This window comes from Phyllopteryx taeniolatus, unplaced genomic scaffold (assembly GCF_024500385.1).
Source record: "Phyllopteryx taeniolatus isolate TA_2022b unplaced genomic scaffold, UOR_Ptae_1.2 contig_25, whole genome shotgun sequence".
Taxonomy (NCBI): Eukaryota; Metazoa; Chordata; class Actinopteri; order Syngnathiformes; family Syngnathidae; genus Phyllopteryx; species Phyllopteryx taeniolatus.
In genome coordinates, this window is record NW_026903173.1 from 265,664 (window position 1) to 285,232 (window position 19,569).

The following is a 19,569-nucleotide window of genomic DNA, read 5'->3' on the forward strand; positions in this document are numbered from 1 at the left end:
AGTGAAGAAACGGGTCCAAGCAGGTTGGAACGGGTGGAGGAAGGTGTCAGGTGTGTTATGTGACAGAAGAGTCTCTGCTAGGATGAAGGGCAACGTTTATAAAACAGTGGTGAGGCCAGCCATGATGTATGGATTAGAGACAGTGGCACTGAAGAGAAAACAGGAAGCAGAGCTGGAGGTGGCGGAAATGAAGATGTTGAGGTTCGCTCTCGGAGTGACCAGGTTGGATAAAATTAGAAATGAGCTCATCAGAGGGACAGCCAAGGTTCGATGTTTTGGAGACAAAGTTAGAGAGAGCAGACTTCAATGGTTTGGACACGTCCAGAGGAGAGAGAGTGAGTATATTGGTAGAAGGATGATGAGGATGGAGCTGCCAGGCAAGAGAGCTAGAGGAAGACCAAAGAGAAGGTTGAAGGATGTCGTGAGGGAAGACATGAGGGCAGTTGGTGTTCGAGAGGAGGATGCAGGAGATAAGCTCTCATGGGAAAGGATGACGCGCTGTGGCGACCCCTAACGGGACAAGCCGAAAGGAAAAGAAAAAGAGAGAGAGAATGAGGGTCTGACAAGCGGAAGTGAGGTGAGGAGAGGGGGTGAAGAGAGGAGCAGAGCAGGCCAAGATCCTATTTGCCTGCTTTTCAAGCACAATCTGAGACAGAGTGGTTAAAAACACAGATTAAGAAGACCTGCAGGTCATCAGATCCGGCACTTTTCCATGAGTACACACTAGCTAGTATAGCAGTGCAGGTGTCAAACAGACATAACAATAGCCTGCACACACATAAGATGGCTTTCTTTGCAAAGTTACACTGGAAGCATAACCGAGTTATGGAACAATAAAATAATCCATTAAAATGTTATATACATATTATATAACCATTGTATAAGTAATTTTTCACAACAGTATTTATAGTGTACTTTTTTTGGATGATGTTTTCTTTTTTTATTATTTTCTTTTTCCCAGGATGACAACTCTGTCCAAGAAGCAGAAACAGACTCTGTGGTTGTAAAGGTTCACTACACATACACTGTGGCACTGTCAGTACCCTCAAATATGTCATACCATGAACTGAAGGAAGACATTGCTCAACAATTGGACCAGCCAGCATCTTCTTTACGCCTCAGGTAACTGCCCTGTCTGTCCCCTTGAATTGTGATAATAGAAGCATAAGTTCATTTAACAATTCCTTTAGTTTAAACATTAACCTCTTTTCAGCAAAGTGTTTTGTCTTTTGAGACGAATCTCTGAGAAGATCAATAAGCCAGTGACTTTCCCCGCCATGGGATAAAAAAAAATAAAAATCTTCTTCTGTGGTGTTGTGTTCAGAGAAGTGCGATGGGGATTTAGACAAACAAACATGTATATGCATATATATGTAAATACTTGTTTTCTCACACTGATTATTGTATCATCATGGTATAGGCTTTTGGTGTGTAACTGTTTTTTTTTTTCGTACGTTTTGTCCGTGCCTTGTGGCGAGGATGGCGCTGCCTGAGACACCGCCGTCTCTGAGGCATGACGTTTGCATTGTGCCACAGCCCAGCTCCAAAGTTGGAGCAAGCGGAGCTGGCTGTTGGCAATCAAGTGGGATACGTGCATATCTCACTTGCATCCCGCAAGAATACAGCTGTGGTTGTGTTTATTACACAACGGAAAATGTAACGGAATTTATAGAGAACGGTTTAATTCTAAACAACGAGCTCATCCCAGTTTCTCCGCTGGCTGTACCGTCAACACGGATCACTGTGTCGGGTGTTCCCCCGTTCATCCCGAACGAAGCACTGTTTGCTAGCGGTTTTTGTAACGTTGGGCTAAGATGTAAGGGGAAAAAAAACAGTCACTTGGAGGACATGTTTTTATGTTCTTAGACTCTCCGACTTAAATGCAGCCCTATGGGGGGCACAAGTCAGTCCAAGCCTGGATAAATGCAGAGGGTTGCGTCAGGAAGCGCATCCGGCTTAAAACTTTGCCAAACAAATATGAGCGTTCATCCAAAGAATTCCATACCGGATTGGTCGTGGCCCGGGTTAACAACGTCCGCCACCGGCGCCGTCAACCTCCAGGGCGCAGGTGCAAATTCAGCTACTGTGGGTCGAAGTCGAAGAAGAATTTGTCTCCGGTAGTTGGAGCCGCTCTAGTACGACAACAGACAGTCAATTTACAGGACACTTTGGAGACAGAAAGACATTGACAAAAAAAAACAGTCACTGAGCAGTAAAGGGTTGCTAATTATCTGGTAAAGAGATGCAGAGTCCTCTAGCACTTAGAGCAGTTCGAATGACTAATATTGCAATAGTCCGGTGCAATGACCATTGTGCAAAGGGCGCCGAGACTTCAAGGAGTGTATGCGGTTTAAAGTGACGAGTAGTGCGATAATCTGGGACAATGTTGGTTGTGCAAATGTTGCAGATACTCCTCAATCAGTGTGCAAATGGAGCAGATGCTACTCTGGCATTAATTGTTCATAAGAGCTAATTGCTCACGTGTCTCTGATGTGCAGATTCATGATAACAGTTTCGCAGCATCACCTCAAGTGTCGCCAAAGCACCAAAAGCTCTAGAAACATGCGCACACCAGTCATGCAGTTGGCGTGAGGCACCGCACATTTCCACGGTCATTTCACTCTTGATACATCTGACCTTTGCCGTGAAAAAGAACATAGGCCATGTTTTTGTGCGTACGCACCTTTTGTACATGAGGCCCCTTGAGTGGTCTAGTGCAGTAATTCTCAATTGGTGGGTTGGGACCAGAAAGTGGGTCATGGATTCATGATGGGTGGGTAGCGGACAGAAACAAATATAGGGGTGTCCTTGGTTTATGACAGTACCGCAATATGACACAAATACTGTATTTACTGTAATTATGACTATTATTATTGAATTATGAAGACTGTGACAGTGTTTGTTTAAAATATGATACAGTATACATCTTTTCAAAGGCAATTTTTTAACAATACATTTTCTTTATTGTTTTTTAATTTTGTAAAATTGGGTCACGACTTAGTGACAACAGGAAAAAGTGGATCCCAGAGTAACAACAGTTGAGTACCGCAGGTCTAGTGTCCTCCAGAACTGGACTGGTCTTGCGTTACCGAAAGGATTTTTTAAATCCATCCATCCATCCATTTTCAACACCACTTATCCTGGCTAGGGTCGCAGGGCGCTGTAGCCTATCCCAGCTGACTTCAGGCGAGAGGTGGACTACACCCTGAACTGGTCGCCAGTCAGTCACAGGGCACATACAGACACGGACAACCATTCGCACTCACATTCACACCGTCACTGAGTGGGAACTGAACCCACGCTGCCCGCACCAAAGTCAGGCAAGTGTACCACTACACCATCAGTGACTGATTTTTTTAATCGTTTTTTGAAATCAACTGGTCTCACAATACCGAAAGTATATTGCTGACAAGCGATTATTTTTATGAACTAATTAAAGTTTTTCTAAATGAATCTTGATTAATCACATTTTTCTACATCTTCTATTTTCTAGGAAGCTTGCAACAGATATTTACTTGAGTAAAATCTTGGAATTAATGTAAAATCATCAAATAAAAGTATATTTAGATTCAAAGACTGTTTTACTAGCTTTCTTTGATCCTTTAATAAAATGATTGTAAAATACAACTGTTGAACAAAACAATCAAAACTGACGCAGCTTCAAGCATATTTCTTATATTCTTCTCATAGAAACACGAGCATCACAGTCCAGCAGCGTTGATTTACGATTTATTTTAAAATTTGACATCAGATTTGGCTGGGACCGCTTTTGGTGGAGACCTGGGGTGGTATAGTGTCCGCCAGAACTGGACTGGTGTTGCAATACTGAAAGGATTTTTTTTTTTTTAAATCAGGGGTAGTGACAATGAAATACGCAGATTTCAGGAGACTTTTATTTTGAAAAGTAACATCAGATTTTTAATGGGACGTATTTTGGCGGCGACCTGGGGTGGTGTAGTTTCACCCAGAACTGGACTGGTGTCACAATACAGAATAGATTTAAAAAATATATATATTTTTTACAGATTTTTAAAATCACGGGTAATGACAGCGAAATAGGGAGATTTCAGGGGACCTTTATTTTGAAATGCAATATCAGATCTTTATCAAACCATTTTGAGCTGAGTCCTTGGATGGTCTAATGTCCCACAGATCTGGACTGGTCTTCCGATACTAATGGGATTCTTTTTTATAATTTTATGAAAAAAGATATACTTGCAGTCATGTATGCAGATTTCAAATGAACTTTATTTTTTAAATCCATCTCAAGATTCGAATTAACCTTGCTGGTTGCAATCCTGGCATAGTTTACTTTCTCTCAGAAGTGGACTGGTTGCGTCATAACAGAGAGGTTAAATTCAAAGCATTGACATCCCTGTAGGCCTATTATTGGAAGGCTTTTATTTTGAAGTTTGCTTTCGCTGCTAGTTGGCGACTTATTACCGTAATGCCTAGTATGAACAAAATTAGGATCGACTGGCTTGACTTCTTCTTTATGACGGGGGGTTGGCTTGACCGCAGTTGAAAGCCAGGGTCGATGACGTTGAGACGCGGACTGGTGACCCTAACCCCGTTGGCGTGGGCTCCGCGGGGATGAATGTCGTCTCTACGGCGGAGGTATCCTCTGCTGAAAGCCGTGAATTGGTGGAAGAGAAAGCAGAGGAAAGACAAGCAGAGGAAAGACATGCTATTATTGGGAACGTTGAACGTAAGAATGACGTGTAAATTTATAGAACAGAATAGTGCCCTGCGATTGGCTGACGACCAGTTCGGGGTGTACTTCGCCTCTCTCCCGAAGATGGCTGGGATAGGCTCCAGGACGCCCTTGTGAGGATAAAGCGGTACAGACAATGGATGGATGGATGGATGCTTGTCTTTTCTTTCTCTTTAATATGAACTCTTTACAGGTTGGATCTTTAAATATCAACGGGGGTAGAAATGCACAGAAGAGGGCGCGAGTGTCAGAAGTCATTAAACAAAAAAAAGAATCGATATTGCTATGTTACAAAAAACACACAGGGACATTTAAATGAGACAGACTGGGGTCTATGGTGGGGAGGTCAGTACGTTCTCAGTCATGGCTCTAATCTCAGTGCGGGGGTCGCTATTCTATTTAGTCCCACTCTCAGTGTCAGCATAAAATCCATCACAGAAATAGTTACAGGGAGGATTGTAATAGTTAAGGCAGAAATCCAAGACTTTATGTTTAATTTTGATCATGTATATGCATAAAATTGTGGGAAGGAACGTTTGAGTTTATTTAAAGTATTAAAAGAAAAGTTGGACAGCTGTGATCAAGGAGAATGTGTTTTAGTAGGGAGGGGGCGGGGCTGGAACGCTTGCACTGATGCTACTTTAGATAGAATAGGACAGGAGCTTCACACATAGTCATCCTGTTTTCTGACCAGAGAGTTGGACTTAGTGGATGTTTGGAGGATGAAGCACGCGTCCGACAGACAGTATACCCGAATGAAAGTTTTTAATGGCATGGTTACTGCAGAAAAAAAATTATATTTACAATAAATAATGTATCTTTGTTCCTCTATTTATGCCAGTGATGCTTTTTTTTTTTTTAAATAACTTTATTGGCCGTCAGATATTTACAGGACTACGCCAAAAGACACGCGACAAGGCTAAAAATAAACTAGCTTTTGGATTCAAAATACTGTGCAGGATGGCGATGCGGAGTAAATGTCTTTTGCGGAGCCGATCAATGATGTCATTGATCAGATCGGCGAATTATGACATTAAAGCCGATCAGCCGACCAGCATAAAATGCTAATTATCGGCCAATACCGATAAGGCCGATAAAATCGGTGTAAAGTCTAGTTTTATCACACGTGGACAGGCCGAGGTCATGCTGGCATTTTTATTTTAAACTCTTACATGATTTTGATTTCTGTGAACATTTTTAATAATTCTTAAGCAACTGGAGAGCCAATGAGCTTTTTCTCAGTGGTGGGAGGTAGGAATATGTTAAGTGAAAGTGTTTTGTCAACAGTACGCATCCTTCTCTAGTGTCAATACTAGCAAGGCTATAGAACAACTAGAAGATGACAATGTTTTGGAGAGTGTGGCTGCTGAAAATACAGAGCAGTTAAATAAAAAAAGACAGCAGCTGAACTCTTTTCTTCAAGAGAAGGCTAAAGGGGCTCTAGTCCAGTCAAGTTTCACCAAACTGAGGGACATAGATGCACCCACCTCCTTCTATTTTAAGATGGAGAGATCTTTTGGACAGACGAAACAAATGGTGTGCCTCCAGCTGCCTGATGGAACACTAACGTCAGATTCTGCAGAAATGAGGAGGCTAGCTGGTGTCTTTCTCCTCCAACCTGTTTGAGGTGCAAAGGTGTGATGGAGATGCTGCAGAAAAAAATACTTCAAGGGGTCCCTCAGCAGAGTTCTGATGCACGAGATGTCCTGGGCTATGACATCACTCTGAAGGAGCGAGCATTTGGTGTCTCGAAGCTTTTTCTATCATGGACCAGCAATGGCCAGGAGAGGGATTAGGCAAGGCTGCCCCATCTTAGGTCTATGGTATAGTTTTACGATTAAGCCTCTCCTATTTAGACTGAGGAACAATCTGAAAGATCTGTGTATGCCATAGATGTCCCCACTGATGACATTAATGTATTGGTCCAGGGACATGGAGATATCGAGGCAGTGAGAAAAAGTCTCATGCTGTATGAAAAGACCTCATCCGCAAAGGTAAAACGGGAAAAGAGTGAGGCATGTTGGGTAAGGTAATATACAGCGGGTGAAATAAGTATTTAACACGTCACCTTTTTTTCTCATTAAATATATTTACCAACGTGCTATTCACATGAAAATTTCAACCAGATGTTGGGAACAACTCAAGAAATCCATACATTCAAAAAAGTACAACAGATAAACTCAGAAATTAAGTTGTGTGTAATAATGTGAAATGACACAGGAAAAAAGCATTGAACACGCCAACTGGTATTTATTTAGTACATTGTACAAAAGCCTTTGTTTGCAATGACAGCTTCAAAACTTTAAACAAACTTTGACATGCTTTCTTTTCAGCAATGGGGTCTTGCGTGGTGAGCGTGCATACAGGCTATGGCGGCGGAGTGGATTACTCACAGTTTTCCTTGTGACAACAGTACCTGCTAATTCCAGGTCTTTTTGAAGCTCTCCACAGGGGCTCTTTGGCTTTTGGACAACTCCTCTGATTATTCTTTGCACTCCTCTGTCAGAAATCTTGCGAGGACCACCTGATCGAGGCAAATTTATGGTGGTATGATTGGCTTTCCGCTTTCATATTATGGCCCCACCCCAACCGTGCTCACTGGAATGTTCAGAAGTGTGTGTGTGTGTATATATACCTACCTATGAGTGCTTTTTTATCTGACACTATATGAAGCGCTTTCAAGGAGGAAGGGATTGTGAAGCAGGGATACCTAACGAGGACATCCTCAGAGACACTGACTGAGCGGACTGGTGTCCACTGCATTTGAGTTCTACATGGTCTGGTGAAGGAGGTGTGGCAGTCGCTGTCAGCAAAGCGTCGGGACTTTATGTGGAACAGTGATCTAGCTTTCCAATGGAAAGAGGGGGCTGAATACATCTTTCCTCCTATTGGCGTGGGTCCTTCTGTGGGGGAATGGAGAGAGCGGAGTGGACTCGTACTGCCCATAAAAACTCAGTAACTTGGGAACTTAAGCTCCTGTAGTGGAAAGCGGCTGTATGGGAGTTATTTGAAGGTTCTGAACAGTGGGTCGCTCACTGGAGTCAGAGAGTCGAGGTGGACAGAGGTGTTTTAATAATAATCTGGATGCTTTTGTGGAGATGCGGACTATTGGAAATGTTTTGTGCTCAGTAGGTGAGTATGGATCACAAAATGCATATTTGAGTTTTGTCACAAGGCATACTAAATAAAGTCTCTTGAAAAAGTCAAAGTTCTTCTTCTCCTCCTCTTCCTCGTCCTTCCTCTTTTGCAAAATAATCCATTTTATCTTCATTTTCCTGACACACCCATTCCCTCAAAATCTGCTCTTTCTCTCTCATTAGACATAAGAAGCATGGTTCTCGGCTACTGGTACCTCTGGAATGGGAATTAGGGGCAGGGGGGACCATACAAGAGGTCTCAGAGGCCGGCAGAACAACTCTGTGGTGCCAGGTGAGAAAACAACTTTGATATCCCAAAAATATCTTTTTATTTGTTTTACATCCCAGCCACCCAAAAAAAATTAAATAAAAATAAATAAAATGACATTATATCCAAAATGTAATGACGGTTGGACAGTCCTTTGAGCCTGCTGCTTGCATAACACAGTTCAGAAAAGGAGGGATCACCAATAGTAACTATGGATTAGGTCATTTGCATACAAGGTATGGTTTAACTTAATGCAAAAGTGTAAAAATAAATCTTAATTTGAGATTTAAACATTTCTACTGCTGCAGGGTCCGACATGAAGCCTTTTTGAGTGGTAGCCCTGTTAGTCCACCATGAGCCAATTTGTGGTGGCCCCATCACAACATGTACTGGCCCCGTATATTCATGATGTAATATGTTGTTTTTCGTGACTATTTCGTATTTAATCTCTTTATATTGTGTTATTTAAGCCCCTGTAAAAACTTATTAGCACAGTTGCATTCATGTACTGTTCTGTACTAACCTCAGTAAAATCAAAGCATTGCAATTACACAAATGAAATTATAATGCTTAAAAGAATAAATCAATTACAAAATGATTAAATATTTACTTAGCACAGTCATTCCAACATGCTTGATCTTGTGTCTTGATGTTGTGCACACTATGTATAATTAGGGGTGCTTGATAATCCAAGAGTGACATCTGCCGATATCAATCATATAGATTAGCTGTAAATTTTTCAATTTATTTATGGTGACATGTTTGTTTGGGTTTGCTTTGCAGGTCTTGCGCAGATGCGCGGTATGAAGGGAGGAGGGGACGCAACACAAGGGCTGGGCGATTATGGAAAAAATAATAATCATGATTATTTTGATTGATAGTGAAATCATGATTCATAAACACCATTATTCAAACTTTATTTATTCAACTACCAAACTCAACTTTAAACAACTTCAAAGAACAACCGGAAAATAAACTAGTAATAAGTTAAATTTTGACATATTAACAGAATTTGTAAAAAAACAAAAAAAAAACAAAGGAAAATAAATATGTTTATGGCTAAAAGTGTGCCAATGCTTTTAGCCACGACTGTATTGTCTATTATAGTTGTCTAAAAAAAAAAAAAACAGGCACAAATAATGAATTAAAATGTATTATATATATGCAGGAATGTGAATCCTAACTGCCTCTACACTCTTCTAATTCAGGTTGAAAATTCTCTGCGCAACCATACCATCCTCTACCAAATGGTGGCACTATATGATTATTCTGCTCAGGGTCCTGAGGATTTAGAATTCAGTGAAGGGGATACCATTGACATCCTGGGTGAAGGTATGATACAGCAGGTCAACATTGTTCTTGCAACATTTCATGGAGAAAAGTATGATCACACATGGCCTTTGCACAGAGAAGAACTGAAAAAACAAGAACTTAGAATGTTGCTAAAATGAAATTGAATTGAACAACCCCAATTCCAATGAAGTTGGGACGTTGTGTTAAACATAAATAAAAACAGAATACAATGATTTGCAAATCACGTTCAACCTTATATTTAATTGAATACGCTACAAATACAAAATATTTAATGTTCAAACAGATAAACTTTATTGTTTTTATCATTAATTTAAAATTTTATGGCTGCAACACATTCCAAAAAAGGTGGGACAGGGTCATGTTTACCACTGTGTTACATCACCTTTTCTTTTAACAACATTCAATAAACATTTGAGAACTGAGGACACTAATTGTTGAAGCTTTGTAGGTGGAATTATTTCCCATTCTTGCTCGATGTACAGCTTCAGCTGTTCAACAGTCAGGGGTCTCCGTTGTCATATTTCACACTTCATAATGTGCCACACATTTTCAATGGGAGACAGGTCTGTACTGCAGGCAGGCCAGTCTAGTACCTGCACTCTTTTACTACGACGCCACGCTGTTGTAACACATGCAGAATGTGGTTTGGCATTGTCTTGCTGAAATAAGCAGGGGCGTCCATGAAAAAGACTTTGCTTGGATGGCAGCATATGTTTCTCCAAAACCTGTATGTACCTTTCAGCATTAATGGTGCCTTCACAGATGTGTAAGTTACCCATGCCATCACAGATGCTGGCTTTTGAACGTTGGGTCCATAACAGTCCGGATGGTTCTTTTCCTCTTTGGTCCGGAGAACACAAAATCCACAATTTCCAAAAACAATTTGAAATGTGGACTCGTCGGACCACAGAACACTTTTCCACACCGGCAGCGTTTCTGGGTGTTGTTGATAAATGGCTTTTGCTTTGCATAGTAGAGTTTCAAGTTGCAGTTCTGGATGTAGCGCCGAACTGTATTTACTGACATTGATTTTCTGAAGTGTTCCTGAGCCCATGTGATGATATCCTACACATTGATGTCTGTTTTTTATGCAGTGCTGCCTGAGGGATCGAAGGTCACGGGCATTCAATGTTGGTTTTCGGCCTTGCCGCTTACATGCAGTGATTTCTCCAGATTCTCTGAAACTTTTGATGATATTATGGACCGTAGATGATGAAATCCCTAAATTTCTTGCAATTTTACGTTGAAGAACATTGTCCTTAAACTGTTCGACTATTTTCTTAAGCACTTGTTCACAAAGAGATGAACCTCGCCCCATCTTTGCTTGTGAATGACTGAGCAATTCAGGGAAGTTCCTTTTCTACCCAATCATGGCACCCACCTGTTCCCAATGAGCCTGTTCACCTGTGGGATGTTCCAAACAGGTGTTTGATGAGCATTCCTCAACTTTCTCAGTCTTTTTTGCCACCTGTCCCAGCTTTTTTGGAACGTGTTGCAGCCATAAAATTCTAAGTTCATGATTATTTACTCAAAACAATCAAGTTTATCAGTTTGAACATTAAATATCTTGTCTTTGTAGTGTATTCAATTAAACATAGGTTGAACATGATTTGCAAATCATTGTATTCTGTTTTTATTTATGTTTAACACAACATCCCAACTTCATTAGAATTTGGGTTGTTTTAAGCTGTAGTGTATCACTGTCATCTTTAATTTTTGTTTCTCTTTCTATTGTCGTTATAGTGAACGAAGAATGGCTGGAGGGACACTGTGCAGGAAATATCGGCATCTTTCCCAGCAGCTTTGCCATGAGGGAAAATGAAAACTTTATGTAGATGTGAGAGTTTTGAAAACTGAGTTTTAATGAACAATATTTCTGTGAGGTCCAATCTGTTTCGATGCAACCTTCAGTTAAGCCAAATTGCTAAACACCTTTTACATTATATTTTGCTTTTCATTGATTACACGAACATTGTTTTCAGAAAATTGTTGAAAACATAAATTGTGGTAGCAATATTATATTCCTTTATAAGTTTTATAAAAACAATACTGGTCTCATATTGGTAATTGAAAATGAAGCAGTAATTAAATTTTAAAAAATTGCTTAGTTTCCTTTTTACTTCAAGAAAAATGAGACAAATCAAGTGATTTGCTTTCAGATGTCACTCTTAATCTCAACAAATTACACTGTATCTGTAAATTATTCCCAGCTCTTCACTTTTTCCACATTCTGTCACGTTAAAAATTTAATAAATTCCCCCCTCCCCCCCCCACCTCCCCAAAATATTTTGGGTGAAATTGTTAATTTTTAGAAAAATTATTTCAAATACATGTACAGTACATAGTGGAAATAGCTACAGCCTTTCTTTGCCAATCTTTGTTTTATCAGACATGGGAATTTTGTCTCTCATGATCTGAAAGTACTTCAGGTGTCTTTGGGTAAACTCCAGGCAGTCTTCTACCTCAGAGGGCCTAATTGATGGTTTGCTGCTGAGATGGTTGTCCTCTTAGAAGGTTCTACTCTTTCCAAATAGGAAAGCTCTGACAGAATGAGAATCAGGTTCTTGATCACCTCTCAGACTAAAGCTCTTGGCCCCCAATTGTTGGTCGTACAGCACCTCTTCCAGTTATACTGTAGGTAATGGAAGAGAGTGGCGTCGTTAGGCCTAGTTTAGGCCTAAAATGTGGTGTATATATATATACATATATATATATATGTATATATATATTCACATATATACACATATATAATCTGTGTCTGGAATATATATAAACATATGTATATACAGTGGGTACGGAAATTATTTAGACCCCTTAAATTTTTACTCTTTGTTAAATTGGAGCCATTTGCTAAAATCATTTAAGTTAATTGTTTTCCTCATTAATGTACACACAGCACCCCATAATTGACAGAAAAAAACAGAATTTTTGAATTTTTTGCTGATTTATTATTATTATGATGATGATTTTTACTTTAAAAAAGAAAAACTGAAATATCACACGGCCATAAGTATTCAGACCCTTTGATGTGACACTCATATATTTAACTTGGGTGCTGTCCATTTCTTCTGATCATCCTTGAGATGGTTCTACACCTTCATTGGAGTCCAGCTGTGTTTGATTATCTGCGATTGGCTGGCAACCAGTTCAGGGTGTACCCCGCCTCCTGCCCGATGATAGCTGGCTTTGGTGAGAGAGGTAAAGAAGAACTCAAAGGATCATTGTGGCGGAGCTCCAGAGATGGAGTCGGGAGATGGGAGAAAGTTCTAGAAAGTCAACCATCACTGCAGCCCTCCACCAGTCGAGACTTTATGGCAGAGTGGCCTGACGGAAGCCTCTCCTCAGTGCAAGACACATGAAAGCCCACATGGAGTTTGCTAAAAAAAAATAAAAAAACACCTGAAGGACTCCAAGATGGTGAGAAATAAGATTCTCTGGTCTGATGAGACCCGGATAGAACATTTTGGCCTTAATTCTAAGCGGTATGTGTGGAGAAGGCACTGCTCAGCACCTGTTCGATACAGTCCCAACAGTGAAGCATGGTGGTGGCAGCATCATGCTGTGGGGGTGTTTTTCAACTGCAGGGACAGGACGACTGGTTCCAATTGAAGGAATGATGAATGCGGCCAAGTACAGGGATATCCTGGACAATAAAACTTCTCCAGCGTACTCAGGAGCTCAGACTGGGCCGAAGATTCACCTTCCAACAAGACATTGATCCTAAGCAAACAGCTAAAATAATGAAGGAGTTTCTTCAGAACAACTCTGTATGTGTGTGTATATATATATGTATGTATATATATAAATATGTATATATATGTAAATATAAATATGTATATCTTACTGACTGTAAGGTAGTGGTAGGGGAGAGTGTGGCTAGACAGCATAGGATGGTGGTGTGTAAGATGGCTCTGGTGGTGGGGAGGAAGATTAGGAAGACAAAGGCAGAGCAGAGAACCATGTGGTGGAAGCTGAGAAAGGAAAAGTGTTTTGCAGCTTTTCGAGAAGAGGTGAGACAGGCTCATGGTGGACAGGAGGCGCTTCCAGAATATTGGACCACTACAGCCAAGGTAATCAGAGAAACAGGGAGGCGAGTACTTGGTGTATCTTCTGGTCGGAAAATGGGAGAAGGAGACTTGGTGGTGGAACCTCAAACTACAGGACCTCATACAAGGAAAGAGGTTAGCTAAAAAGAAGGGGGACACTGAGATGCCTGAAGAGAGGAGAAAGGAATACATGGAGATGTGACGTAGGGCGAAGGTAGAGGTGGCAAAGGCCAAACAAGAGGCATATGATGACATGTATGCCAGGTCGGACATTAAAGAAGGAGAAAACAATCTATACAGGTTGGCCAGACAGTGGGATCGAGATGGGAAGGATGTGTAGCCGATTAGGGTAAGGATAGAGAAATGTGTTGACTGGTGGCAGCATCATACTGGATAGATGGAAAGACAACTTTGAGGAGTTGATGAATGAGGAAAACAGAGATTAAGAAGAGTAGAAGAGGCAAGTGTGCTGGACCAGGAAGTAGCAATGATTAGTAAGGGAAGTTAGAAAAGCAATAAAGAGGATGAAAAATGAAAAGGCAGTTGGACCTGATAACCACAAATGCATTATTTGCCCTGAGGGTGTTGATGGAGGAGTACAGAGAAGGTCAGAAGGAGCTACATTGTGTCTTTGTAGATCTAGAGAAAGCCTATGACAGAGTACCCAGAGAGGAACTGTGGTACTGCATGCGGAAGTCTGGAGTGGCAGAGAAGTATGTTCGAATAATACAGGACATGTACGAGGGCAGCAGAACAGCGGTGAGGTGTGCTGTAGGTGTGACAGACGAATTTAGGTGGAGGTGGGACTGCATCAGGGATCAGCCATGAGCCCCTTCCTGTTTGCAGTGGTGATGGATAGACTGACAGATGAGGTTAGACAAGAGTCCCCGTGGACCATGATGTTCGCAGATGGCATTGTAATCTGCATTGAAAGCAGGGAGCAGGTGGAGGAACAGTTAGAAAGGTGGAGGCATGTACTGGAAAAGAGAGGAATGAAGATTAGGCGAGGTAAAACAGAATAGCTGGAAGAAGTGGCTGGGGTGAGGGAAGTCTGGGCTTCCCTGCTGAGGCTGCTGCCCCCGAGATCCGACCTCAGATAAGTGGAGGAAAACGGATATATATATATATATATATATATATATATATATATATATATATATATATATATATATACACACACCCAGGACTGGTCGCCAGGCAATCGCAGGGCACATAGAAACAAACAACCATTCCCACTCACATTCAAAGCTACGGACAATTTGGAGTGTTCAATCAAACTACCACGCATGTTTTTGGGGATGTGGGAGGAAACCGGAGTACCTGGGGAAAAAAAAATCATCAATGACAGGCCCGTATCAAGAGTTGACCCATGTGATTTCGAGGAGCACACATGAAAACCACCTGCAGTACTTCTGATGAAGAAACAGCTCATATTAAATTGAAGAGGAGGTGGAGGCAGGTGCGATAGTTTGCTGAGCTGTTTTAAAGGCACTGAAAACTTCCACTTGTCCAAGTGAGGCAAAGGAGGACAGTGACGAGAAGAAATGTGAAACCAGTTGTCTTGTTTGATGTGTTTTTGTCAAAACTGAATCAACCTTTTTAGGAGAGGCTACTAGAAAAACTATGTGTTACTTGAAATAGATGAGTGTTTATGCCATAGGATAAACACAACATATATGATAGGATTAATATTTTTAATTGTGTTGTCATAGTTTCATATGACAATAATATATGATAATTGAGGGAATATAGGTATATGCTAATGTAAGTGAGTTTAATGTGGAAAGGTAATTGTTATGCTCAATCATATGCAGTACAAACGGGCCTGAATGTAAGCACCATTTCATGTTACGTTTTCAGAATGAATATTATTTTGTAAATTTAAGAGAAAAAGATCTATGCATTATTTGTTATGCTGATGCAAACAAAAGTGAAGAAGAAGTAGAAGAAATGGTCCAAGTGGTTATTGAAATATACAAATGTTTACTTAATAATAACCGTGACAGTGTTCCTGCATTTTTTTGCTGTGCTTTCTCAGCCACCGTAGTTTTTGTTGTAAATATTTATTTTATCAGAACGCCGTTATACTTTTTATCTTGCACACCTCTCGGAGGATGCTGGAATCCCTGCTCTCCAAAGCTGTGAATTACTGTACTATGATCTATGATTCTTTCTAGACTCACCTGATAGCATTTCAGCAACCAAAATCAAGTGGTGCCCTCATTGGGGTCCAAGCTGACTTGTTTTAGTTGACTATTTAACTGTTAATATTTGCAAAGGCATTTCAAAAGAAGACAGAAGCACAAAAAAAGAACGATACCTGTATTTTTTAATCTTTAATTCCCACGATATACCTATCCTTTTTGTTAGAGCATACACTGTGTTACTTACATTTACTATGCACATCAAATGGGAGGGATGTTACAGTATTGATTTAATGATACCATTTATATCAACTAAATTATTCATCAGGTATTTACAACAAGAATAGACAGACAGTACTGACATTTCAATCAGAAACACAAGTAAAGTACTATAGAATTACAACATATCCCAAGGAAATGGGCAACAACACAGAAAATAAAGGGAGACAGCACATTGATTGACAAAAATAAAACCCGACACAAAACTGCTCCAGAATATAGCAAATCAATATCAGGGGAGGTTGGTATCTATGTGCTTGTAAGAAAATACAGTATGTGCACCCAAATATGCCCAATATGGATTTTCAATCAACAAAACATTTAACTGAAGTATTTTCTAGTTTCGTCTTCAAGCTGGCAAATGTAATTGGCTCCTGCTATTACCCAAACTAATGTCGACTCGACTAAAGCATCTACTTCAAGAAGAATTCAACACCTCTTCTAGTTTTTCCGACACAGTACATGTGATTGCATAAAATATAAGATGGTGAATGAAAAGATGATGGAATTCCATATCATTTGAACCTCATAATTCCTCGATCTAAACTATTTCACATGTAGAAATAAACACACTGCACAATAAAGAAAATCGTCCAAATAAATACAATCTTGCTTAATAAACTGACTAAACACAATTTACTATATTTATTGACAAAAAAAAAGTTTGCAAGTGCTTTATATGAAATATAAGAGTATAAATATTCTTATATTTGTATAAACATCTGGGCGGAGGTGTTGGTGGGAAAACCGTCCGTTTGGGTGCTTTTGAAAGTTTTTAGAATGAAGAGTGAAAATTTCAGTTGATCCTGAAACATAATACAGAAACATTAAGTTTCCTGTAGTCTTCTAGAAGTGAAACTCCAGTGCTACACTTACAGTGGAACCACAGGGGCAAATGCGCTGCAAACAGCCAGATGCTGCAAATGCAGGAATAAAGCAGAGCAAAAATCACACAATCACATAAAACAACAGCAAAAGAAAATTGCTGCAAGACAAAAATGATGCAATCACACAACTGCAAAATAAACATTTTATATATATATTTCTATGCTGCTGCTTATAGGACACACACACAATTTGGTTTGTTAATACTGACCACAGACTGTTATGAATGCACACACACACGCACATCCACACATCTGCACCACAGACATACTGATAACATTCAGGCTGAGAACAGGGGAGAACTGGTTTGATAAGGTGCCACTGAAGGAAGCTGTTATCTGAAACGGGGACCCACTCGACATCCGAATCCAACGAGAGACGGAAGAGAGACCAGCGCGCGCTGAATGGTTCAACTCGACCCCAGCTTTGTAAATCTGTATACCGTATGTTCCGCACCACAAGGCGCACCGGATTGTAAGGCGCAGTCTCAATTACGGGGTCTATTTCTGTACTTAAGCCATACATAAGGCGCACCGTATTATTCGGTGCGTGCTAAAACAAGGTAACGAAAGCAAAACAGTGTCTTTGGTTGAACTTATTTCTACTACGTATTTAAAAATACACTCACATTATTTTTGGATTAATCTTTTGTCACAAATCCATCAAAGTATTATTTTAGTATTATTATTATTAAGTATTATTTTTATCTTGCAGCCTTTTTCTTTTGCAGTTGTTTTATGTGCTTGTGTGTTTTCTGTTTTGCTTCATTCCTGCTACAGTATGTAGCATTTAAAACAAACCACTGATGAATCTGTGGGGTGGCAAGGGGTGGCAGCTGCTACCCCCAGCAAATGCCTTGCCAACCCAGTTGCCATCCCTGCTGTCGGCAATGAATCTATCAATAATAAATTACTAAATTCAAAATTTGATTATAAATGTTTGGGATATTGTCTTACATAATCCATCCATCCATCCATAAATTTTCCGAGCCGCTTCTCCTCACTAGGGTCGCGGGCGTGCTGGAACCTATCCCAGCTATCATCGGGCAGGAGGTGGGGTACACCCTGAACTGCTTGCCAGCCAATCGCAGGGCACATACAAACAAACATCCATTCGCACTCACATTCACACCTACGGGCAATTCAGAGTCCCCAATTCATGCATGTTTTTGGGATGTGGGAGGAAACCGGAGTGCCCAGGGAAAACCCACGCAGGCACGGGGAGAACATGCAAACTCCACACAGGCGGGGCCAGGTATTGAACTCCGGTCCTCAGAACTGTGAGGCTGACGATCTAACCGGTCGTCCATCGTGCTGCCGTCTTACATAATAACATAACATATTAAAAAAAAGATTAAAGGTCAGATGACAAAGATGTTATGGGGTCAGTTAAAATTCATATTTGCATTGTTTATATGTTATGTAATACATGCACGTAACTTCAGCAAGTTTTCAACCGAAGTTTAGCTAAAAATGAGGTTTTTATGACTCATATTGAGTCCTCCCCGAACATACCTGAAGCTCAAGACACTGGGGTGTGGTTACTCTATCCACCACAAGGGCTACCAGAAGTGACATTGCAATTGCCAAACAGCGCGCTACACTCTATACGCAATGGCGAGCAACGTGTTGGAATATGAGGAGGAGAATTTCGACGTACAAGAGCACCCAACTGAACTTGGCATCGTCAAAGCGTACACGTTTGAGCAGATCAGGAGGTCGGAACCTGACAGTGACGACGACGAGCAGCCAAGTAGCAGCTGTACAACAGAAAAAGGAAGTGGCCACTTGGTCGATGTGACAGTAAGTCAAAAGCATGTCTTTTTATACAGTCATGGCTAAAAATAATGGCACCCCAGGGGTGCCAATATTTTTGTACAAGGAAATCCTCTCCTCTTGTCTGCGCCGCTTCGCCGTTGCACCGTGGCGGCTGCAAGATTTAGTTCTCTTGCTGGCGGTTAGGGTCCCGATGGGTGTAGGAAAAATAGTTTCAGCGTCTGCCTAACTACACCTGTGTATCCAATGCTTTCTGCTAAGTCTTTCTCAAAACACGCCTGTTCGATGTGATCAGCACAGAAATTGGAATGCTTGCAAGGCACAAATAGCCAAATGACAGCGCCGGATAGAGCCGAAGACCGGAAGGCGCTGGATGCAAAAAGCAGAAGGCGCATTCTGAATCATATTTAGCGATTTAACTGCTGTATATCTGCTATATAATCACTTCAAAATGGCAGATGTGGTTTGTAAAGTGGTTCTTGAGTTATCAAGAAAATTTTGAACATCTTTGTCCTCTGACCTTTAAATCGGCTTAATGTAAGAAAACTGCAACATTTACGTGGACATCTCTATTTCTACCCACTTCAACCTCTGAAAATATCAAAACAATCAAATATCAGAACAGTCGACCATATTTGGGATTTCATGGACATTCAGCATTTTCCTTTTACGAGTAAGTATAAACTTTTCGAGCGCCTCTGGAGAGGAAAACGCTCCTTCATAAAATCCAAAATATTGGGGCGATTGTTTTGATATTTTAAGATGTTGAAGTAGGTTTAAGTAGAGATGTTCACATACCTCTCCGCTACATTGGGCAGCTGGTGTGCTGTCCCTGATATGCCGTGGATACTCCTGGGCCTCTCCCTTAACCGAACATCCCGCTTCCGGTCATGAACTATAACAGTTGACTAGACCATAGCCGTAATTACCAGAGAGGACACCAAGGTCATGACATCGGTAATTTTTTCCTCAATGGAAAAAAAAGAGAGGTGTAAGTGGTTTTCCAA

General features: G+C 40.7%; 2 protein-coding genes across 7 annotated transcripts in view; one reads left to right on the forward strand and one right to left on the reverse strand.

Annotated features, from left to right (window-relative positions):
• Window positions 1-11,535, forward strand: part of noxa1 (NADPH oxidase activator 1) — a 69,947-nt gene extending 58,412 nt beyond the window's left edge. Inside the window, exons 13-16 of the mRNA XM_061765114.1 lie at window positions 962-1,122; window positions 8,035-8,143; window positions 9,328-9,451; window positions 11,177-11,535. Of these exons, the coding sequence (XP_061621098.1) occupies window positions 962-1,122; window positions 8,035-8,143; window positions 9,328-9,451; window positions 11,177-11,268 (486 nt within the window). The 3' untranslated portion in view covers window positions 11,269-11,535. The remainder of the gene's footprint in view (window positions 1-961; window positions 1,123-8,034; window positions 8,144-9,327; window positions 9,452-11,176) is intronic.
• Window positions 11,536-15,802: 4,267 nt separating this feature from the next.
• Window positions 15,803-19,569, reverse strand: part of stxbp1b (syntaxin binding protein 1b) — a 72,772-nt gene continuing 69,005 nt past the window's right edge. For 4 of the 6 annotated variants that reach the window (XR_009787067.1, XR_009787070.1, XR_009787068.1 and 1 more), the window contains 2 exons: window positions 16,779-16,819; window positions 15,803-16,708 (listed from right to left, as the gene is read on the reverse strand). The gene's annotated coding sequence lies outside the window, so the exon portion shown is untranslated. Of the gene's footprint in view, window positions 16,820-19,569 lie in introns of all 6 variants that reach the window. The other 2 variants (XM_061765113.1, XM_061765112.1) reach the window with 2 other exon arrangements.